This window comes from Rhincodon typus, chromosome 5 (genome assembly GCF_021869965.1).
Source record: "Rhincodon typus isolate 14 chromosome 5, sRhiTyp1.1, whole genome shotgun sequence".
NCBI lineage: Eukaryota > Metazoa > Chordata > Chondrichthyes > Orectolobiformes > Rhincodontidae > Rhincodon > Rhincodon typus.
In genome coordinates this window covers 96,094,894-96,117,990 of record NC_063336.1, presented here as the reverse complement: position 1 = coordinate 96,117,990, position 23,097 = coordinate 96,094,894, and the positions used below count along the sequence as shown (strand labels likewise).

At 37.9% G+C, this 23,097-nt stretch overlaps 2 protein-coding genes across 9 annotated transcripts in view; one reads left to right on the top strand and one right to left on the bottom strand.

Moving 5' to 3' along the window:
* The window catches only part of fbxo25 (F-box protein 25), a 184,702-nt gene that overhangs the window by 49,299 nt on the left and 112,306 nt on the right, over positions 1-23,097 (top strand). The window contains exons 9-11 of one of the 5 annotated variants that reach the window (XR_007262050.1): positions 3,879-4,049; positions 8,230-8,363; positions 11,545-11,671. The gene's annotated coding sequence lies outside the window, so the exon portion shown is untranslated. Of the gene's footprint in view, positions 1-3,878; positions 4,050-8,229; positions 8,364-11,544; positions 11,672-23,097 lie in introns of those variants that run through there. The other 4 variants (XR_007262051.1, XR_007262052.1, XR_007262053.1 and 1 more) reach the window with 4 other exon arrangements.
* The window catches only part of LOC109914361 (testis development-related protein-like), a 59,524-nt gene continuing 45,152 nt past the window's right edge, over positions 8,726-23,097 (bottom strand). For all 4 annotated transcript variants that reach the window (XM_048596463.1, XM_048596464.1, XM_020513949.2 and 1 more), the window contains one exon: positions 8,726-12,410. In XM_048596463.1, coding sequence (XP_048452420.1) covers positions 12,074-12,410 — 337 coding nt within the window. In that variant the 3' untranslated portion in view covers positions 8,726-12,073. The remainder of the gene's footprint in view (positions 12,411-23,097) is intronic.

Sequence of the window (23,097 nt, the reverse complement as noted above, 5' to 3'; positions counted from 1 at the left end):
ACAAAAAATATGAATTACTAACTGCAAACTCTGCAACTTTACCCCAGCTTAACAGCTGAAGCACACCGACACACACACATGGATTTTAAAGGTGAAAGGAAAGGGGATAATACAGTCCATTGTGCCAACCTGGGGTGCAGGATTCGGTGAGAGGTTTTAGTTTGAAGCTGTTCAGTTTCTTTCGATACCTTTTTGGTGCTTGCTGGCAACACGAGATTGTTTACACCAAAGTTCAGTCTTTCAGTTACTGATTTGAATTGACACTATAAATGGTCTGGAAAGCTTTCCTTTTTACCTTCCTTCAGCAGAGGAATTTTACAGGAAAAAAGTGGATGAGAAAAACTAGCTGGAGCTGAATTCTGTTACTTTTCACACCCAGGAGGGAGAGGAGCTATATTTTGATGCTTTTCCTTCAGAAGTTAGGTCCTGTTGTGTATTTCCATTAAACCCAAATGCTGTATTAATGCCTCAGTTATTTCTGCCTTCCCAGTTCTGGTAGGGAACATCTTTGTGGTTTTTTTGGTATTGTTGCATTTTCAGGAGGGATATCTTTTCCACTTGTAGGAAAACCTTCATAATTTCTAATGCCACGTTTAATTTTTAATATATACCTGGTGTTTCCTTTTTACCTTTTATCTCTTAGCTTAAACTTTGTAATTCCAAAACCGTCTTTTAAAAAAGAAATTCATAACTCACAGCAAAGATATATCCTAGTGATGAATCAGCATTAGAGGAAGAGAATAAACCAACCCTGGTTAACCAGGGAAGTTGAGGATAGTAGTAGATTGCCACATTGGAAGAAAAAAAGATTAATGGTAAACCAGAGGATTAGGAATACCACAGAAGGAAAGTTTTAAAGGCCAAAAAGTAATAAAGACACTGATAAACTAAGAAGGTAAACTAGCAAGTAACGTGAAAACAGACAATAAGAACTTTATTGCCTCTTTTTTTCCTTTTCATATATTTAATGAACATTGGGCCCTAAGAGAATGTGGCTGGGGCACCCGTGATGGGGAACTAGGAAATGGCAGAGGAGTTGAACAAATACTTTGCATCAGTCCTCATGGTAGAGGATACAAGTAGCATTCCAAACATGTCAAATAATGAAGGGACTACTGAGAAGGAAACTGCCAACTACTCGTATTCAAAAAGGGAGCGATAGTTACCTGAACATCTATCATTGGGACAATGTTAAGAGTCTATTATAACGGATGTAATAGCAGAGCATTTGGAAACTCTTATGATCAAACAGAGTCATTAAAAAAACATAGCATTCAAGTTCAGCAAGCAATAAGGAAGGCAAGTGGAATGTTGGCCTTTATTTCAAAGAATGAACTGTAAAAGTAGGGAGGTTTTGACAAAACTACATACAGCTCTGGTCAAATCACAGCTGGAATACTATGAACAGTTCCAGTCCTCTTGTCCAAAGAAAAATATACTGGCATAGGAGGCAGTCCAGAGAAGGTTCACTAGGTTGACACCAGTTATGGTGAAACTGTCTTATGAGGAGAGATCAAGTGGATTGGCCTGTACTCTGTGGAAATTAGAAGAATAAGAGCCAACTTTATTGAAACATTAAGAATTTGGAGGACTTGACAGTGTAGATCCAAAGGGATTCTTTTCCCTCGTAGGAGGGTCGAGGATCAGAGGGCATAATCTCACAGCAAGGGGTCACCCATTTAATTCAGACTTAGGCAGGATGTTTTTTCTTCTCCGTGATGGTGGTGAATCTGTAAAATTCTTTACCGCAGAAAGCTGAAAAGGCTGGGTCGTTAAGTGTATATATAAGGCTAAGAGAGATTTTTAATCAGTAATTGAGTCAAAGGTTATAATAAAAAGGAAAATGGTGTTGAGCATTGTTGGATCAACCATGATGTCATTGAAGGCGAAGCAGACTTGATTGGCTGAAATGCCTATTACTACTCATGTCTTCCGGTATTTTGTTTCCAAACCCATACTCCTGAAGCTTTTGTAAAGATTGATTTTTTTTTTCTAAAGAAAGGAAACACTATGAGGAATATATAGTTATGCATGTTTAGTCTGTGCTTACTAACCATACCTATGTATTTTCCAGCATATTTGGCTATATGCCTGAATAATTAACCTGGTAACTGTTCAGGAAACAGTTTGAGCTGTCTCCTCATTTTCAAATGTTTTTGACAAATGACAGAATGGACTTGCCTCATGGTCCAGATGATGAACAAATACAGAAAAAAGGAGCAAATATGGGCCATATGTCCCCTTGAATATGCTCCATGATTCAGTAAGATGACGACTAAACTTTTGCATTAATTCCACATACACTTATATCCCTTAGTGCATAATAGTGTATGTTTCTGACCTAGAGGATAATAAAAATTGACAACCCTTCTAATCAATAGGTTTCTCCTCATTTCCATTGTAAATGATCAACCTCTTCTATCTTTAGACTGTGACCCCTAGTTCTACACTTGGAGGCAACAGGCTGTCAGCAACAATCAAACTTTTTAAGAGTACTAGAAGGAATGAAAAGTGTCCTATCAACTACTTTTAATGAAAAAATGCCCAGATTATGTCCTGTTCAGGGACTTTTCTCTGCACTCCAGCAAATTCAGCTTCTTGGCTATCAATAAATGACGGAAGAGGTTATCGGTGCCAAGAAGCACTTAGCCGGGAGCCAGCAGCTCAGTGATGCTCAGTTTGGGCAGTTCTATCACAGTCACTCAGCTCATGGCCTTATTACAGTCTTAGTCCAAACACAAACACAAAAGCTCTGAAATCCAGAGGTGAGATGAAAATGACTGACTTGAAAATCAAGATAGCATTTGACTGTGAAGGTTAGCTGACGGTGAGAATTGGAAGTAATGTTGATGCTTTCCAGTTTAGGGTAAGGGGCAGGAAATAAGATCAATGTAGTAATCATGGACCAGAAAAAGAGGTGAGGCACAGGATCCAAATAGTATTGGAAGAAGGAAAGTTCCACACGTCACAAAACGATGGTTATTGCCAGATCCCATATAGGTACCCATAGTAACACCTTTTTATGTGGTCAAAGTGAATTGAGAAAAGATTTCAATAAAAGAACAAGTTTATGCAGGTAAATGAAAGTGGCGGCGTATGTTGCATTCAGAACACATTCTCCCATGTAGATATGAATTTACAAAAATTGCATTCCCACATAATAACATTGAGATAGATTTTCTGGGGAGTGGTAATCCCATGCAGACTGACACTCCTGCCCTTTGTTTTTACAAAAGAGAGTTACACATTTCTGAGTTAATTGAGCCTAGGTCTCCTTTAGAAATGTGGGGCTGTATTTCTATTCTGATAGTTTTTGTAGCACAGAACTGGGGAAAGCATGTCAGGTCCTGGGAGTGTTATGTCTGGTGGTTGAGGGTGTGAGAGATAAATATGGGGTTTTTAATAATTACTCAGGTGTTAGACTATGTACTTAATAGCCTAACCTTTCCTGGAGAACTATTTTAGTTAATTTCATTGGACCATCCAATGTCTTTGACTTAAATGGAGACTTTCGGCAGTTTCTAGACATAGAGGAATTGCCCAGAGGAAGATTTAATTTCCTAGGCAATTCCTTTGAGCAACATCCATCTACACTGGAATAATGGCCGTCTGGCCTGTGGAGAATCCTGTCTTATTATAAACTTTAATCACAGCAATATATTTTAGGTTACATTTTCTACTGTGACATCTCTGGTTTCTTTGACAGTATATTCCTTTGATGCTAAAGTGTCCTTTATCAATTTCAAAGCAACCTAATTTCATATTGCAGAAAATCGAAAGGAGTGTTTCTCTTTACATTAACGAATAGTGATTGATACAGTATGATACTTCAGAGGCCAGTGGTGTACTGTGTTAACATTCTGTTTTTATTTCAACAGCACATGAGCCTGTTTCTGCTGTAGTGATGCTGGTGGATGGAACATCTGTCTACCAGCACTATGATACCAATCATGTGTACGTTGCAAGATCAAATTTAATCATGCACCAAAAGTGCAACTCCTGCATAACACTGAGCAGCAGCCTAAATTGCTGAGGGGAGATTGTTAAAGGTGAGATTGAGAAGCCAGAGATTATTGTACACATTGGTAGGAATGACATTTTTAGGGAAAAGATTAAAGCAGCAATGAGTGAATTTAAGAGGTTAGGTAGAAGATTAAAAAATAGAACCTTGAAAGTAGTAATTTCTGGTTTACTCCCAATGCCAAACTTGAACGAGGGAAGGAACAAAAGGTTAAAGGAGATAAATCAATGGCTGAAGAGCTGGTGTAATGTTCAGGGATTCAGGTTTTTATACAATTGGAATGTCATTTGGGATAGAAAAGACCTGTTCAAAAAGGATGGGTCTAACCTAAACTGGAAAGGGACCAATGTGTTAGCAGGCAGTTTTGCTCATTCCACTAAAGGTTATAATGATAGAGAGGGGAGTGGAGGAATTCTGAGCACCAGTGCAAATGGAATGATTGATTGGGAAGGTTCTGAATATGAGGAGTGCACATCAATTAGAAAGGAAAGACAACAGAAAGTCAGAGTATGTAGTAACTCTGAAGAACTAAATTGCATTTATTTCAATGCAGGGGGTCTTACAAGTAAGGCTGATGAAGTCAGGGCATGTTTAAGAATGTGAGATTGGGAAATCATGGCTATTACAGAAACTTAGCTGAGAGATGGATAAGACTGGCAGCTCAACGTTTTGAGTTTTAGAAGCTATAGGAGGGATAGAAAAGGAGGCAAGAAAGCTGGGGGTGTGTGGTGTTTCTGATTAAGGAATACATTACTACTGTAACTAGGGAATATATTTATGAAAAATTGTCCAGTGAAAATCTATGGGTAGAAACTACAAATAAAAAAGGAAAGATCACTTGATGGGATTGTATAATAGGATCCCCTAATAGTAAGAGGGAAATTGAGAAACAAAAATGTAGGGAGATCTCAGATATATGAAAGCATAATAAGGTTGTAATAATGGGGGATTTTAATTTTCCAAACATTGACAGGGACAACCATAGTGTTAAAGGTTTGGATCGTGAGGAATTTGTCAAATGTGTTCAAGAAAATTTTCTTTATCAATATGTGGATGCTCCTAGTAGAGAAGGAGCAAAACTAGACCATCTTTTGGGCAACAAGGCAGGGCAAGGGACTGAAGTAAAAGTGGGGTAACACTTTCAGTCCAGTGATCATAATTTATTAGTTTCAAAATGGTTATGGTAAAGGATTAGCCTTCCATAAAAGTTAACAATTTTAATTGGAGTAAGTTAAATTTTAATGGTATGAGACAAGAATTTTCAAAAGTTGATTGGAGTAGACAGTTCACAGGGAAAAGGACGTCTGACAAGTGGGATGCATTCAAGAGTGTGATGACGAGTTTGGAGGCATTTTGTTCCTGTTAGAGTGAAGGGTAAGGCTGGTAAGATTAAGGAACAATGGATGAATAAAGATGTTGAGGTTCTAGTCAAGAATAAAAGAGAGTCTTATTTTACACATAAACAACTTGGATCAATTGAATCTATTAATCAATATAAAGAGTGTAGGGACATTCTTAAGAGAGAAATCAGGAAGGCAAAGAGGGGCTATGAGAGAGCATTGGCGTTTTAAGGTTAAGGATAATCCAAAAAGGTTCTACAAATACATTAAGAGCAACAGGGTAACTAGAGAGAGGGTAAGCCCTCTTAAAGATCAAGGAGGGTGTCTTTGTGTTGAACCCCAGGAGATGGGAGAGATACTAAATGAATATTTTGTGCCAGATTTTACTGTGGAGAAAGAAATAGTGTCTAGAGAATGCAGAGAAATAAACTTTGATGTTTTAAAAACAGTCCACATTACAGAGGAGGAAGTTCAGGAGGTCTTTGAGAATATAAAGATGGATAAATCTCTGGGACCTGATCTAATATATCCCAGAAAGTTGTGGGAAGTAAGAGAGAAAATTACAAAACACCTTGCAGAAATATTTGCATCATCTATAACTACAGGTGAGGTGCCTGGTGACTGGAGAGTGGCTTGTACTTCTGTTTAAGAAAGGATGTAAGGAAAACTGGGGAATTACAGACCTGTGAGTCTGTCTTCAGTTGTGGGTAAATTGTTGGAGGTGATTGTAAAAGATTGGATTTGTGGACATTTAGAGAAGCAAAAATTGATTTGGGATAATCAACATGGTTTTATGTGAGGAAAGTCGTATCTCAGTAACTTGATTGATTTTTTTTTGAGGAAGATTGATGATGGCAGAGCAGTAGCTGTTGTTTTTTACTAAAACCTTTGACAGAGTTCCACATGGTGGATTAATTAGTAAAATTAGGTCACATGGGATTCAGGGTGAGTTCGCCAATTGGACACAAAATTGGCTTAACGTCAGGAGACAGAGAGTAATGGTAGATGGTTATTTTTTGGAGGCCTGTCACTAATGGTGTTCCACAGGGATCAGTTCTGGGTCCTCTTTTGTTTGTCATTTACATAAATGATTCGGATGAGAATATAAAAGGCGTGGTTAGTAAGTTTGCGGACAACACCAAAATTGGTGGCACAGTAGACAGTGAAGAAGGTTTGCTAAGATTACAAATAGGCCAATATGGGTCAATAGGCTGAAAATGGCAGATACAGTTCAATCTGGATAAATGTGAGATATTGCATTTTGGTAAAACAAACAAGGGTAGGGCCTTGGAAAGGGTGTAAGTACATAATTCTTGATGTTTACATCATATATATTCAGGATGGTTAAAAAAGCATTTGGCATGCTTGCCTTCATTGCTCAGTCCTTTGAGTTTAGGAGTTGGGCAGTCATTTTGAGACCTCTTGTGGAATACTGTGTCCAGTTCTGGTCACCCAGCTATTGGGAGAATATTATGCTGGAGAGGGTTCAGAAGAGATTTACCAGGATGTTGCCCGGTATGGAACATTTCAGTTATAAAGAAAGGCTGGATAGGCTGGGACTTTTTTCACTGGAGCATAGGAGGTTGAGAGGTGACCTTATAGAAGTTTAAATGATGAGGGACATAGGTAGAGTTAATGGTAGTTGCCTTTTCCTAGGATGGGGGATTTCAAGACTAGGGGGCACATTTTTAAGGTGAAAGGAGAGAGATTTAAAAAAGATGAGGGGCAAATCTTTTACACAGATGGTGGTTTGCCTGTGGAATGAACTTCCTGAGGAAGTGGTGGATGTGGGTACAATTACAACATTTAAAAGACATTTGGATCGATACATGAATAGGAAAGGTTTGGAGGGATATGGTCCATGAGCAGGCAGGTGAGATTAGTCTAGTTTGGCATTATGTTCAGCATGGACTGGTTGGACCAAAGGGTCTGTTTTTGTGCTGTATGACTCTATGCCTGTCTTACATTAGGTTGAGGTTCTGGAATGCTAGTTCAGTGACATTACCACTATGCCACCATCTCACCAAATCAACTTCATTTTCCTGAGCTAATTTCATGTCCTTTGATAATTATCAATATCTGTTGTCTTGGATATGTTGATTGAGTGAGCATCCAAAAATCTAAACAAAAAAGCATCGAAGAATACAAAGCCTGAAATAATTTGTCCACACCTCAGTTCAAACTGGCAGCCCCCTCATTTTAAGTCTATGATCACTAGTTTTCACATCTTCAGCCAACAACAGCATCATCTCTGCACCTACCTCAGTCAAACCCTCAGCATTTTACACATTTCAGTAAGATCAGCTTTCATTCTTCTAAATAGTCAATGCCAGTTCTAATTTGTTTCTGGGCTCTCTCATTCTTGGAATCAATCTTGTGCACATTTGATGTACTCTGACCATGCATGTATATTTTCCCCATCAAGGAAGGAAAATAAAACAGTACACAGTCTCACCGAGGTGTTACAGAATCATAGCAAGACTTTTTACTTTTGCACACCATCCTTGAAATGAAAGTGTTATTCCTGGTTGGCATATTTATTTTGGAGCCTGTGCCCACAACTCAATTTCCTTCAGTTTTACAAGTGTTCAATACAAAACACTATACCAAGCTTAGTAAAGAGAATCTTATCTCATGATCAATTGGCAAATCCAAAGTTTTCTCAAACAATGGCATAACAGTGAGAAAATTCACTGTCAGTATTTTAGGTTTCACTGTCCTTTTTAATTGATAATTTCAATTATTTGCTTGTGATTCATCTTTGTAGACCTTAAGATTTTTTCCTCTTTCTTGTATTTTTGGAAACCTCTCAACTCAAAAGAAAGGTTTAATTTTACATATTCGATTTGTTCGATGTTTCTTTTCCAGAATTTTCCACCTTGAGTTTGCTGCAAGTGAGAATTGGCAATAACGGTACAATGTTGATTAGAGAGAAGAATTATATTTCGGCATCACCTCCTGGAAGCTTGTTAAATGCATATCAATAAATTCTACATTTCCAAGTAAGTGAAAAGTAAAAAAATGTTGTTGTTATAATATTTTATTGATGTAGAGCAGTATTGTCTGGCCAAAAAAATGCATCCAGAGAAAACAAGGTGCTAACTATGAATCAAGATTCAAATTCAACTCTCAATATGAAATGTCTTCTGCTTTTATAATTTCTTTTAAGTTTCACATCGAAATCAAATGAGAGTACTTATCGTTTACCAAGTGAGAAGCCTTGCATTAAATTATATTATCATGTTCAGATGGTAAAATCTCTCATTGGTTACAAAGATACATTTATAACAACAATGTATTAAAAGAAAATGATTCTTCCACCTTTTAAAGTTTAACAAGGTAAATGTCCAAACGATACCACAGATATTGCATAGTTATATTTATTTATTATGTCTGCCTTTGTTCAGTTCACAAATAAACAATAAAGTATATAGTATGTATACCAGAAATTTTGATCTGGCAATTAGAAATATATTTCATTTGTGTATTAAATTACTTTGGCAGCATTGTTTGCCCTGTAAGCAGACAAAAAGTAACAAAAGTTTGTGTTAGAAAATGAAACAATGATCTTGCAGAAAACCAAGAAACTAGAAAGGTTTCACACATTAAAATGTTGATCCATCTTGAAGCTTGCACTACCTGATAGCATGTCAAAAAAGTGACCTTTCTAAAAATTAAAGTGTATTATCACCCTGAGATGCAATTTAACAAAACAATTTTGTACTCCTATCATCATGTGCCAACTATACATCACTGAAGAATGGCAAAACTCTAGTAGTTTTTTTTTCCCCTCCAGCACATAATCAGTCTTCCAACAATATTTTAAGTAGATACTGGGGTAGGGTTAGCTTTTAAGCAGTCTTATCAGAGGCAACACCTAATGAATCACTCATTGCTTTAAAATGATTTTATTACATTCCTTCCTAAACCAGAACCACTACTTGGTTATTTATGCTTTAATCGTAATAACATGCTTCTAACTAATGGAGCAATGAACCTTGAAACCTGACCACCCTACATTATAACACAAATAGCAAAACTTCAATGATTAAAGATCTTATTTAAAATGGTCAGATTTCAAAGGCGTAATTGAAACATTAAGAGCTATAACGCTTTACTTCTATGTTTTTACTCATTCATTTTATGAAATTTTGCGAACGACTCAATGAACTACATTTTTTGTAGCATATGCCTGGTTATACATTTTTAATTCAAGGATGGAATTTATTTCAATCCATTAGTCAACTAAGATACTCCGGCCACTGGTATTTGCATCATATCAGAAATATTTTTGCACATGGTACCATAAAGTTACACTAGCACCACATAGCTGGCATGCAAAAATCTCCTGCTTAAGTCTAATTTAGGAACTATAGCACAATTTCAGAATAATCGACATGAGAAAAGGCAACCATGAACATCCTCCATTGTTTGGGTGCTTCCTTGTTGGGATTTGGTTCCATGAGTGTCAGGCCATGCCCAAAATTTGTTAGAGAGTATGAGAAGGCTAAGCCAACCTGAACAGCAGTCATCGCAACTGTGTCACTACTTGACACAGAGAAACTCACAGCAAAAGCAGTAGATAATTCAATCTCTGTAGCTAATTTAGAACATGGCTGATCTGTGCTTCAAACCCAACGTACTCACATTTACATTATAGCCTGTGATACCTTAAACTACAGAAATTTATCAATCTCAAACTGAACATGTTGATTGGCAAAATGAGCACAGACTTTTGAGTGATGTGGATGGGGAGAATTGAAAGAAGAGAAAGGAACTTCCAAGTTTTTAACACCCTCCTCATGAGAAACTACTTTTTCACTTCGTTCCTAAACATTTTCATTCTAATTTCATAATTAGTTTTATGCAATTCAAATGTAAAAAGGAGAGAGAACCATGAGAAATTTAATACAGTTGACCCTTAATGACGCCTAAAATAGGTGTTAGAATCCTTTCATAAAACTACTTTGTCAGCAGCTTATTACGTGAACTATTAGTTCAGCCCAGTGTTTCTCTAATTGTACTTCATTAACAATTTGTACGCACAAAACACATTGTTGGAGATTTTATACAAAAGATTTAAGACAAAATATGAAACAGATTTTCAGTCTTAGAAAGGCATGTGTAAATCTGGAGGCACAGATTTATAAAATCTGGTTTCAATCTACAGCTGTTAAAATATTTTTAAGATGCTTTGGAAAATATCTTGTTTGGAGTACAGTTCAGTTAGGAAATTGTCTTTGAAGAAAATGTCTCCTTTGCACCTTCGCCATATTCACTACCTCAGTACACACTGTGCATTACTGCTGTGTTGCTGTTCTTTATTGAGACGTAATTCAGTATTATACAATTAGACCCAATGTCTCCAATTGTGATCAAAGAAACAACTTAGCTTTAATTCCTATTCTATTGGTGGAAGCATGCAAATGTCCTTGGGAGTAGGGATTTGGATTTATAACAATTCTCATGATCAAGAACCCTCATTCTTCACATTCACATCATGGAATTGTATGAAGAATACTACTACTGTATCTAAACAGAAACTAGTTTCTTCAGGTGAGAGGCTATAAAATTGATGTTTGTAAAAATAGAAAAAGGTGTATAACACATAATATCGCTGATCAGGGCTTTTTTAAAAAATGCATGTTGGCATCACTGGCTGGTGTCTGTCCTTAAGTACCTAAAGGGCAGTTAAGACTCAGTCACATTGCTGTGGATCTGGAGTCACATGCAGGTCATACCAGGTAAGGATTTACCTTCCCCTAAGGACATTAGAAAACCAGATGGGTTCTATTGACAATACTTACATAGTCATCATTACAGCAGCTTTTAACTCCAGATTTTTATTGAATGCAAATATTATCTGCCATAGTGCAATTCAAACCCATGTCCCCAGAACATTAGCATGGGGGTTCTAGATTACCAATCCAATGACATTACCAACACAGCACAAATTGAACTGAAGATTTTTGGATTACTCACATGAACTATCTCACACAGTGGTGTCTGTTGTAACTGGACACTGGGTTGCTCTAGAATGCTTGCCAAAACAAGCTAATAATGCGAGGCACATTTGGCCCAGAACGACACCCAGTGCTGGCAAGACACTGGCCTCCATACAAATCCAAGCTTCAACGATCATTCGAATTCAGTGACTGAATGGAATTTTATCTCCTCACACAGACTAACAGAACATCATACAGCACAGCTACACTTGGAAAGGAGGAGCAAAAATAGTGGTTTCTTCCTTCAACTAAAGGCAATATCACTTGTACCATTAGTAGTCGTTCCAGCACCTCCTTTACAAGGTACAAAAAGGGTCGTGAGAACTTGTTTTCTTTCGATAAATGTGAGATAAAATATTAATATATATAACTATATTTAGGCACTCAGTTAAGCTGATGTCAAAGAGTCACAAATAATGAATACTAAGGGAGCAATTTACTATGAAAGGTCTTCTGAATGGAAAATGTGTACTTGCATGTATTGGAATAATTATGGCACAAACAGAAAGGAGGTTATCAACTCTTACACTTAATTAAAATAGAGTGCTGATCAGACACCGATTTCTTCACTAGTGCACAAAATCTCTCAGAATTTGAAACAAAATGTTGACTCAGAAAATATCCATAGAAAGCATGACTATAAATACAAGAAGTGAAGAATGGTGCAAACTAAATCTTGGATTAACATTAAGACAGACAACTAAATATCACTCTATCTCTTCCCAGCAGTCAGTCAGATTTCCTTTGCTACGTCTCCTGATACCTGGCAGCTTCCCTGCTGTCATAATGCTCCATTTGGAGCCACTTGTGTTTGTTTCACTGTCCAGGCTAGTGTATTTGGAACTGCCACAAGTCTCACTCGTCCAGTCAGACCAGGCACTGGAATCAGTCAGACCGCTGCAAGGGTTCTCCACCTTTACCTGTGGATCCCAACCCTCATCCTCTGTGGGAATCTTGCTGGCCGAATTTTGTTTAATTCCTAAACTGTCCCAGAAACTAGATTTCTTCTCCATTTTCACTTCTTCTTTTAGTTTTACTGTGGTCCTGCAAAGATACAAGGGTGAAAAAAGATCATTGTAGCCACTGGTGACACAATCTGCTTCGAGTGCATTTGTTTATACCATTAAACTACTGCCACAATGTGACTAACCATCCTCCGTGACCTGCACAGATAACAGTCACCATTTGCTATCATCATCAATTGAGGATTGAAGTGGATGAGTTTAGTCTATAGGAGGGAAAGGTGGACAACGTGGATTTTAAGATTGTTGGGCCGAAGGGCCTGTTTCCACACTGTAGGGATTCTACGATTCTATGATTCACTGATCAGAATCAGCACATTCCACATACTATGTGCAGTTACAGTTCAAAGGAACTGCAATAGCAGAACAGTGCACGCTTAGGATCCAAAGCGTGACCTTATGAAGTGGGTTATCTGGGAGATGGTATGAATAATGAGCCTTTTTATCTCAAGCATGAATGCCTGAAATCTGACCTTCTATAACTGATGAACAATTGATGAACACCCTGTATATCACAGTACAAATAAAATAAGAAAATGCAATCAATTATACCAGATTGAAATGAAAAGACTTTCACAAATACTGTTAGACCTATTTCAAAATACAAGAAAACAATTAACCTCAATTATCTCTTTGATACAAACACTTATAGCAGAAAGCCAAGCTGAGTTCTCCATTTTCCTCGAGCTAAATTGATTACAGAGAAAAAAAAAAAATTTTTTGCTTTGAATATTAGAAATTGGAACTGGAGTAGGTCACACAGCCCATCAAACCTACCCTTCTATTTTAACTCCCCTTTCCTGCCTTATCCCTCAATTCCCTTTATCTTGAAACAGCTGTCGATCTATATCTTGAACATTCTCCATGAGTGAGCATCCACAATCTGTAAAGAATTCTGAAGATTCTGAACTCCTTGTGAAGAAACTTACTCTCAACTCAACTCTAAATGGCCAGCATCCTTATCCTGAGTCACTGCCACTAGTTGTAGACCTGCTAGCCAGGGTGACAGCATCTACTGCGTTAAACCCTCTAAGAATCTTCTACATTTTACTGAGATCGCCTCTCACTATTTCTAAAGATAATACGGGTTCACTCTACTCAATCTGGGTTTGAAATTACATTTTCAAACAAGACGCAGAGATGGCTCACTCTCTACCTTCATATATATATAAGAAAAACAAATCACCTAATTTGAAAGCCTTATAGTCTTCTTATAGACAAGTTATAATGCCTTAAAATTTATGGTATAGAAATTTTTATGATATTAATCAACATAATTACAGATGTTTGTAAACTTTCCTTGTGAGATTGTTAGATGGAACATTTATAATTCTACTGTGTGCTAATTCAGGGTTGATATTCCAGTGGGTTAGGGAGATATTGAGGGTTCTTTTCAAATAACAAATAAATTTTACAGGATTGGTTCATCGCTCTTACTGGGACATTACATTAAGTTTAAAGCTTGTCACACCATTCCAGCTTTAATGGTGAGTGGGTTGGGAGGGTTTCACATATCTTGGAGTTGTCACATGGATTTCTATGGAAATGTACCAGCATACCTGCCACCTTAGAAGTTTCAGAAGGAAAAATAACTGTTCCAGTTGGCATATCTGTTTCATTGTATTTTGGCCTTTGCAGTAGGAAAATTCATCACCAAACCTATTTATTGACAAGGCTTAATCTGTGTCCCACAATTTCTGCTTCTGAAACCATGACTGATGCTTTTGTAACCTCAAGTATTCCCTTGCATTCAGTCTCTGAGCAATGCTGAAACGTGCTGCTGTACATCAAGCAGCAAACACCACATCTCCATTTGAAACGGGTGAGTCGAGGTCACAAACTGCTCCATAAAATTTGTGTCACGTTACCACATAGTGCCAAATTTGCAGGTGTCTAACACCTCTGAGCAAGTTCAAATTATGATAAGAAACAATTAAGACCAAAATTGCATGCTAAAACCAGACTTTCAAAAGGTTTTTTTTCAAAAGGTTGTGTCTTTTTTGCATAGCATCCATTTGTTGCCTGTTTTTGTCCTTCAACCTCAATATGTCTGTGCATTTCCAAGACAATTATGAATAATTAGATGGGATTGAACTATTGTTTCCAGTCATAATCGATTTCATTTTGCTGACACAGCCTTGAGCAACATTTATGTCCTCGACATACCATTGGGGTTAAATCCAAAATTAATTGATTCTGTGAAAGCTACAAGCATGACATGCCAAGAAAATGTCAAAGCCATTGTAGATAAGACAGTGTTGCTCCAAGTCTCTGCACTTTATAAACGCCAAAGCTTGTTTCATCCTAAATCAATACTGAAACAAACTAAGTGCCAAACCACAATATTCACAAAAAAAACTTTTCAGTTGTGTAAGGAACCTAATCAGGTGGATGGTTGTCTTTATAACACTAGAGGACGTATATTATTAAGACTCGTACAAAAAACATAGGTGTGTACAAAATGTTTAATTCAGAGAGGGAAGCATTCACAGTAGCTGCAAAGCAGCCATACACAAGCTCAAGGATAGTGTTGCCAAACACATTATTATTTGCAACAATCACACCTAAACTAATAAAGTTGTGGATTACGCCATGTGGTAGCCCTGAAAAAAACTCAGAATCTAACTGTTGGAATATAGAATGGAACCACTGAATCGCTAAAGTGTGGAAGCAGGCTATTTGGCCCATCAAGTCCACACCAACCCTCCAAAGAGCATCCCACCTAGAACACCACCACCACCACCACCACCAATCCCAAACCTGGAACCCTGCATTTCCCATGGCTAATCCACCCAAACTGCATATCCCTGGGCACTATGGGCAATTTAGCACAGCCAATCCACCAAATTTGAACGTCTTTGAACTGTGGCAGGAAAACACAGTACCTTGAGGAAACCCAAGAGAATGTCTGCGTGGAGCTTGCACAGTTGCCTGAGGGTGGAATTGAACCCTGGTGCTGTTAGGCAGCAGTGCTAACTACTGAGCCACTGTGAGCAAGCATCATAAACTCGATAAACTGAAACTTCAATTGCTTTATGATTAATACATCTCAAGATCATGCACGAGAGAAGGAAAATAATTGTTCATTTATTTCTGAAATCACTTTGCAGTAGAGACATTGTACTATTTACAGGTACACAACCAACCTGTGTAGCAACAGACAAAACTGTGGGGAGCCAATTTCATAGACTGAATGCATACTTTAAATACAAGACTAATGTAAAACAAGGAATTCTGGATGACTTGCAAGTACTAGCTTCTCAAGACTTTTGTTCATAAACTTGTGCTGGGGAATAAAGGGATTTTGTTTTGCTGTGTGGTTTACAATCTTTCAACCTGTGTTATATTTAGATAGCTTGATTTGTTTATTTTTATTCCTTTTGCATAATAAACATCTGTTTTACTGTTAAAACCAGATCTGCAGCCTTGGGTGCTTATGTTCCAGTGAAAGACCATCACTTTAAATTAAAGAAAAAAAGATCTATCAGACCAAATTTCATTCTGGGATTGGATTTGTACAGCAGCAACAAAAGCTGGAATCAAAACAGTATATATTCGTAAATCAGTTACAGGGGAGGACGTGATAAATGATATCCTGCCAAATAGCCCTCACGTGTTTCCTAAGGAAAATTCAGAGCCATGGCCTGGTGATAATAGACTATGCTATATATTTCACCTGAAGGGACACAAAAAGCGATTGAACATTGGGACCTGCAGGTGTTTGTTTTCAAACTTGTGCCTGTAGGTTGCCTTCAATGCAACTTATAATCCCTCAAAGCAAACAGCATAAATTGTCCTGGAATACTATTCAGCGGAAATAAAAAGAAATTGCCCAACAGGTTAAAGAACGTCCATAAAAGTGTTGGAGTGATGTTCCCTGGTTACTCAAGGCTGTATTGAGGCTCTGAAGCGGCTTAAGCTGAAATGTTTGTTTAGCCCACGTTTCGTGCAAGAAGCCAATGCAGAAAGGAGTTCACATACACAGCATGAATGCTGCCCAGAAGACTGATAAAACAGTTTAAAAAGTTCCTGCCAGCCCTCATTAATAAGACAGTACTGAACTTTGTGGCTAGTACTTGACCTCATGCCCTTTTCTAACCGCACGGAGCTAAATGGAAGCGAACTAGCTGCTGCTGAGGATTTTGAATACTATTATGACACCTTTTTCTTGCCCTTTGTGATTAAGAGCACTTTTTAAATCGTATGAGAAGACACTGTACAGCACTTTTCCCAGGCTACAAAGGTCAAGCAACATTTATTCCAGAAATTATCTGAAGACTTTGCCTTAAAAGGCTGAGTGTCAGGTAACTTTGCCTTATAAGATACCAGCAAAGGGAGTGTTTGCCATAGGCATCTAGGTTTTCCCCTTAATCTTTACGGAATTGACAGGGTCGTGAGGCCAAAAAGGTTGTTATAGCAGAGAGATGTATACATTATGGGTCTCTGAGCTATTCAGAAATGAAAGACTAATTCGTGTGTGAGCAAGTGCATGTGTAACAAGTTTTATTCACAGTTATTAAAAATTCCTGCTCCATACTTACAGCTTGTTTAGTTTTCTCCAAGGCTACACCCAGTCTTAACTAATTGAGATAGTGAACATCAACAGTGCACAGGCTCAAATAATCAAACTCTGAACAACTGAGCATTTACAAGAAGGATATAGAGGAAACAGGAGGGAAAGTTGAAAGTTTTCTTGAGGATATTCCTCCTCCACCAGGTCATGAAACAAGGGAGCTCTATCACTCACTCCCTCAGTCATCCTGACATAGAAGGTTGTGCATTAACACTGCACTCCATACCTTTCGTGGAAGAGTGAATGGAAGCCACATAACCAGTTCCATCAAAATGGTTTTTAACTGAGTGCTCAACCTGTAGGTACCTGATTTGGCACAATAGACAAGTTCAAAATATAGTAATCAGCAATTAAGTCAAAAATTGTACACTAAAACTAGACTATTAAACAGGTATATCTTCTGATCAAGGTACCCATTTAATGGTTTCTCTCTTGCATAAAAATATTTTGCAGATGAATTTTTGACAATTGATCATGAAATCCAATTTTTGAGTATCTGACTGTGCCACTGAATTTGAAAAGGGACTCAAATAGATCAGTTGTTCAGATGTGGATGGAAAAAATAATTTGCAACCAGAAATGAACTTTCAGCATATTGCACAATGACGTTTGGTCCTCAAAACCGAACCTACAGACATATTCTTATCCGCATATGAATAAGGAGCAGTAATAGTCCATTTGGTCCCTCATACTTATTCTGTCAGTTGATAAGGTTATGGCTGATCTGATAGTAGCCTCAATTCAGCTTTTGTCTCTATCACCTTCAATTCCCTTGTCAATCAAGAATCTAACTCAACCTTAAAGTTTTCAATAACCCCACTTCCATCTGACCCTAAATATTTTCCTTGATTTGATTTTGGGAGACCCCTTATGGTTTTAAGCAGTGAATTATAGTTCTAGTCTCTCCCACAAGTTGGAAACATCCTTTCGGCATTCACCTTGTCAAGATTCTGCAGTTCTTGTATGTTTCATTAAGATCACCTTTCAACCTTCTAAACTCTAGGCCCGGCATGACCCTTCCTCCCTCGTAAGATAAACCCCTGATCCCAAGAAATCAATTTAATACACCTCCTCAGAACTTTTTCTAATGTAATTATGTTCTTTCCTAAATAAGGGGGCCAAAACTGTGCCCACTGTTCTAGACGTGATTTCAACAGTGTCTGATATAACTGCAGCAAAACATCTCTAATTTTATATTCTATTGATCTCACAATAACTGATAACATTCTATGTTGCAAGTGAGTTTTCATTAGGTTATGACTATTGGCCCAAAGTTCAATGAGAGTGCTTGCTTTTTACAGTGTTCCAGACCCATCCTCTTTCTCCATTGACTATATAGGCCTAAATCATGCAAGGTCAAGTAGCCCTCGCATTATTGCATACGTTAATTGCAATGATTGGGCCATCACAAGACCTAGCTTAAGAAAATAAAGGAAAATGGTCATACATTCAAGTCTACTGTAGATTTCTTCTGAGCTAAAGTGACACCACTTGACTTCTCTCAGCACTCACATAGCTCAATATCACTTGTGTGATTGCATCATCTTAACCCTTAGCAACTTGGATCTGAAATGAAAATTGTTTCTCTTCTAAGTGCATCTTGTTAATCTGGCAGATGATGCACTGGGCTGCCTCAAGGTCAGGCAAGGCTTGGTTATGATTTTTTAAGACAATTAATAGTAAGGCAAGTGCACAGAATAACAAATAACTAATTTGACTTATTTCCATGTACAAAACTTGCTCCTGTTTGAGCAGACTTCATATGCAACTAGGAACTGTGAGGTAAAACAAGCAATAATTCAGCATTGCCAATTTTAACTTTACACCAATACTCCAACAAAGACGGCTTTTCCTATCTTACTAGTAAGCACGTTCCTCTTTAATTTCCTCACTTGCAGAGGATAGTACGCCATGTATGCGCACAAGTCTAGAAAGGTAGTAATCAGCTTGGTTAACACCTCATGAATAGGCACTTGGCATCTTTAACTTCTAAAATATACAACCATTCCAACAGAAAGGTGTCAGAAATCAAACATAATTTAGATGATAAGTTCCCTGTTCACATTGCGTACTCCATGATCCCAGTTGGAATCAGCTACCTCTCAACAATCTAGATTAGGAGCCTGGGAGTCTACTGGATTCTTGGACTCAATAATCACAATATGTGGTATACCTAATTAATGGAGTATGGAAGAAATCAATGAGTCATGTTAAACTCAGAGTGAAAAGGGGTCAGTATGGGAACATCTAAGTTTTGGCATTACCTACAAACATGAAACAAACTTTGCAAGAAATGATCAGCTGTCAAGTCTTCCTAGGAACAAGAACAAACATTATTGCAGAAAGATTGAATTGTGCAGTTTCGGGCATTACTTTGTCTAGTACAAATTCATACAAAGATTTTCTTTTTAATTCACTCATGGGATGAGTGCATCACTGGCCGAGCCAGCATTTATTACCTATCCCTTGATTGAGATCACATGCAGTGCAGGGAGAACTAGCCATTTGAATGCAGGAACAAAAAAGAAGTTGCTGGAAAAGCTCAGCAAGTCTGGAAGCATCTGCAAAGAAAATATCAGTTAATGTTTTGGGTCCAGAACTGAGGGAGGGTCACCAGACCTGGAAAGTTAATTCTGATTTTTTCTTCACAGATGCTGTCAAACCTGCTGAGCTTTTCCAGCAACTTCTGTTTTTGTTCCTGATTTACAGCATCTGCAGTTCTTTTGCTTTCCATTTGGATACGGAACTTGTTTGACAGTAGGAGGCAGGGGGAGGTGGTGGAAGGTTGCTTTTCAGACTGGAGGCATCTGACCAATGGTGTGCCACAAGGATCAGTGCTGGGTTCACTGCTTTCATCATTTATATAAATGATTTGGATGTGCCCGTAGGAGGTATGGTTAGTAAGTTTGCAGATGACAGCGAAGAAGGTTACCTCAGAGTACAACGGGATTTTGATGAGATGGGCCATTGGGCCAAGGAGTGGCAGATGGAGTTTAAATTAGATAAATGTGAGGTGCTACATTTTGGAAAGGCAAATCAGGGAAGGATTTATACACTTAATGGTAAGATCCTGGGGAGTGTTGCTGAACAAAGAGACCCTGGAGTGCAGGTTTTGGGTCCAGTGACCCTTCCTCAGTTCCTTGCAAGTGGAGTCGCAGGTATACAGGACAGCGAAGGAGGCATTTGGTATCCTTGCCTTTATTGGTCAGTGCATTGAGTATAGGAGTCGGGATGTCATGTTGTGGCTGTACAGGACATTGTTTAAGCCATTTTTGGAATACTATGTGCAGTTCTGGTCTCCCTGCTATAGGAAAGATGTTGTGAAATTTGAAAGGGTTCAGAAAAGATTTACAAGGAGGGTTGGAGGGTTTGAGCTATAGGGAGAGGCTGAATGGGCTGGGGCTGTTTTCCCTGGAGCGTCTGAGGCTGAGGGATGACCTTATAGAAGTTTATAAAATCACAAGGGGCATGGATAGGGTGAATAGCCAAGGTCTTTTCCCCTGAGAAGGGGAGTTCAAAACTAGACGGCATTGGTTTAAGGTGAGAAAGGAAAGATTTAAAAGGGACCTAAGGGGCAACATTTTCATGCAGAGGGTGGTGTCTGTATGAAATGAGGTGCCAGAGAAAGTGGTAGAGGCTGGTACAATTACAACATTTAAAAGCCATCTGGATGAGTACATGGATAAGAAGTCTTTAGAGGGATATGGGCCAAATGCTGGCAAATGGAACTAGATTAGGATATCTGGTCGGCATGGACGAGTTGGACCGAGGTGTCTGTTTCCATGCTGTACAGCTCTATGACGATGAGGACAACTGGTTATTAAACTAAATTTTAAGTCAGTCAGTCGAACACATATGGCAAAAACAAATACAGCTCATGAAAGTTACATTTTTTAAAAACTGTGATAATTAAAATATGATAAAACTAAATGTGCATGATCACAAGGCGAGCATTCCAACAGCAGGATAACAGTGCATCTTATTTTCAGAGTTTTCCAGAGCCAATTACAACAAGCTCAGTCAGCACAATATAGGAAGTGATCTTCTCCAAACTAATGGGTATTGCTTTTGCACGCATTGTTTGTTGCAACAGATAAAGCTAAATGGTTGGGTTAAATTACTCTGATGGATCCACAAGTTCAAACAAATTAAAAGAAAGATGCATTTAACAGATTAGCAACATTGTTATTCATACTGGCCAGGCAATAATTAGAGTGTTGGGCATATTCAGAAAGTCTGGCAGTTTCTGTGGAGATATGTTGCCAGAACTGCTGAGTTTCTCCAGCAATGTATTATTATTTCAGATCTGAAGCATCCACAGTACTTTGTTTTAATTTGAGGTATAAATGATTTATTGGCAATCACAATGCAGTAGTGGTGCAAGAAGTTACTTGGAACCCCTGCCTAAGAGGTGTTTAAGGACATCAGCCAGAATTTCTGCTCCTGAAATCAAACCAGTAACTGCTACAAAGTCTGCATGTGCGTTTTGGATGTTGATGGAATTATGCAAAAGAAAATTCAGCTTTTCAACAATCAGCATCTAGATTCATTTTGAAGAATAACCACTGGGACAAGGTGTCAGAAAGATAATAGAGGACTCAAAGCTGTGTATCAATAAGTTAGCATCAAGGGAAGAGAGAAGACAGCTAGATACAAGCAAACAACACAAACTTTTTATATTAATATCATTAAATTAATAGAAACTTTAACATATTCTCACTAACATGTCTGTTACAGAATAGTATCAGGTACTAAATTACTTGGTTAATAAACTATAAAATTATTAATAGTGGCATAGAGTAAAAGATTAGGAAGGTTATGTTGAATCTTTATCAGGCACTAGTTGGACCTCAGTTGGGGTATGTGTATTGTTCTGCCACCATGCTTTAGGGAAGATGTGAACAGTTTGGAGAGGGAGTTTTTCAAGAATGGTTCCAGAGATGAGAAACTTAGAAATGAAGCTAGTTTTCAAAAGTTGGATCTGTTTTTTCCTCCAAAGAGGGGAAAGCTGAGGGGAGATTGAGTGTGAGTAGATTTAGAGTAATTTTTGAAAGAAGAAAATGTGATGCAAGAGAAAAAAACTTTTTCACACAGTGAGTGATTTGGGTCTGGAATGGATCTGCCAGCAAGTGTGATGAAGGAAGGTTCAAGCGAATCACTCAATTAGAAGATTATTTGCAATAGAAACAATGTGCAGAGGGAAAAGGCAGGAGTTGGGTACTCATTAGGAGAGTTGGTACTGCCACAATAGACTGAATGGTCACCTTCAGCACTGTAACAATGCTGTGATGTACTGGTGCTGAGAGTTGGTTGACACCTCTGTGGTCTTGAACTGGACAGTCAGGATTCTTGATGGTCCATGGGCTAGCTCCTTTCTATAAGTCCACATAATTTAAGGAAATGACTCCAAAAACAGGAACTTAATTAGCAAACTTTATCCTGCAGATTAAGCATTATGTAAGCATTAGTAAGGTGATTCTTTCAACACATACACTTGTCATTACTGAGATTCTTGTTAAACAGAATTCAACAAACCCATATTTGTCAGTGATTATGGTAAAAAATGACCACCAGCAACAGTACCTCATAATGGAAACTCAATGTTGACATTATAATGAGTTTTTTTTTTAACATTTGTGTATCATTGTTTTGATCTCTTTACTACCAGGACAAAAACAGGAAACACAAATAATATAAGCCAACAGTTAAATGATGCAGAAGCTGATGTTAAAAGCTCTGTATGGTCTTTGTTAACAGGGTAATGGGGAAATTGCAGAGCCTACATCAGACAGACAGTGAATAACCAGCATAAAGTAGGAATTAAAAGAGAAACTGAGTAGATGGGAGATTAAGACATAAGCATCTGCAAAGCTATACTTACAAGAAATAATTTCCAAATAACAGTGCAGTTGGACATTACTCACATTAATAAGCAAATGCCTCACAAAATTTCTATCCGTTCTTCTGAAGTTTTGTTTTAGCAAAATCTGGCCTGTCACCAAGTCTTGAGGCATGAGAAGAAAGCATTACATGCACATCCACTCTCTCTGCTTCAATGGTTAGAAAATGTAACCAACAAGAGAAGGAGGCTGGTGAGGTTATTATAGCTCCAAGGTCAATAAAAGTCAATATATAA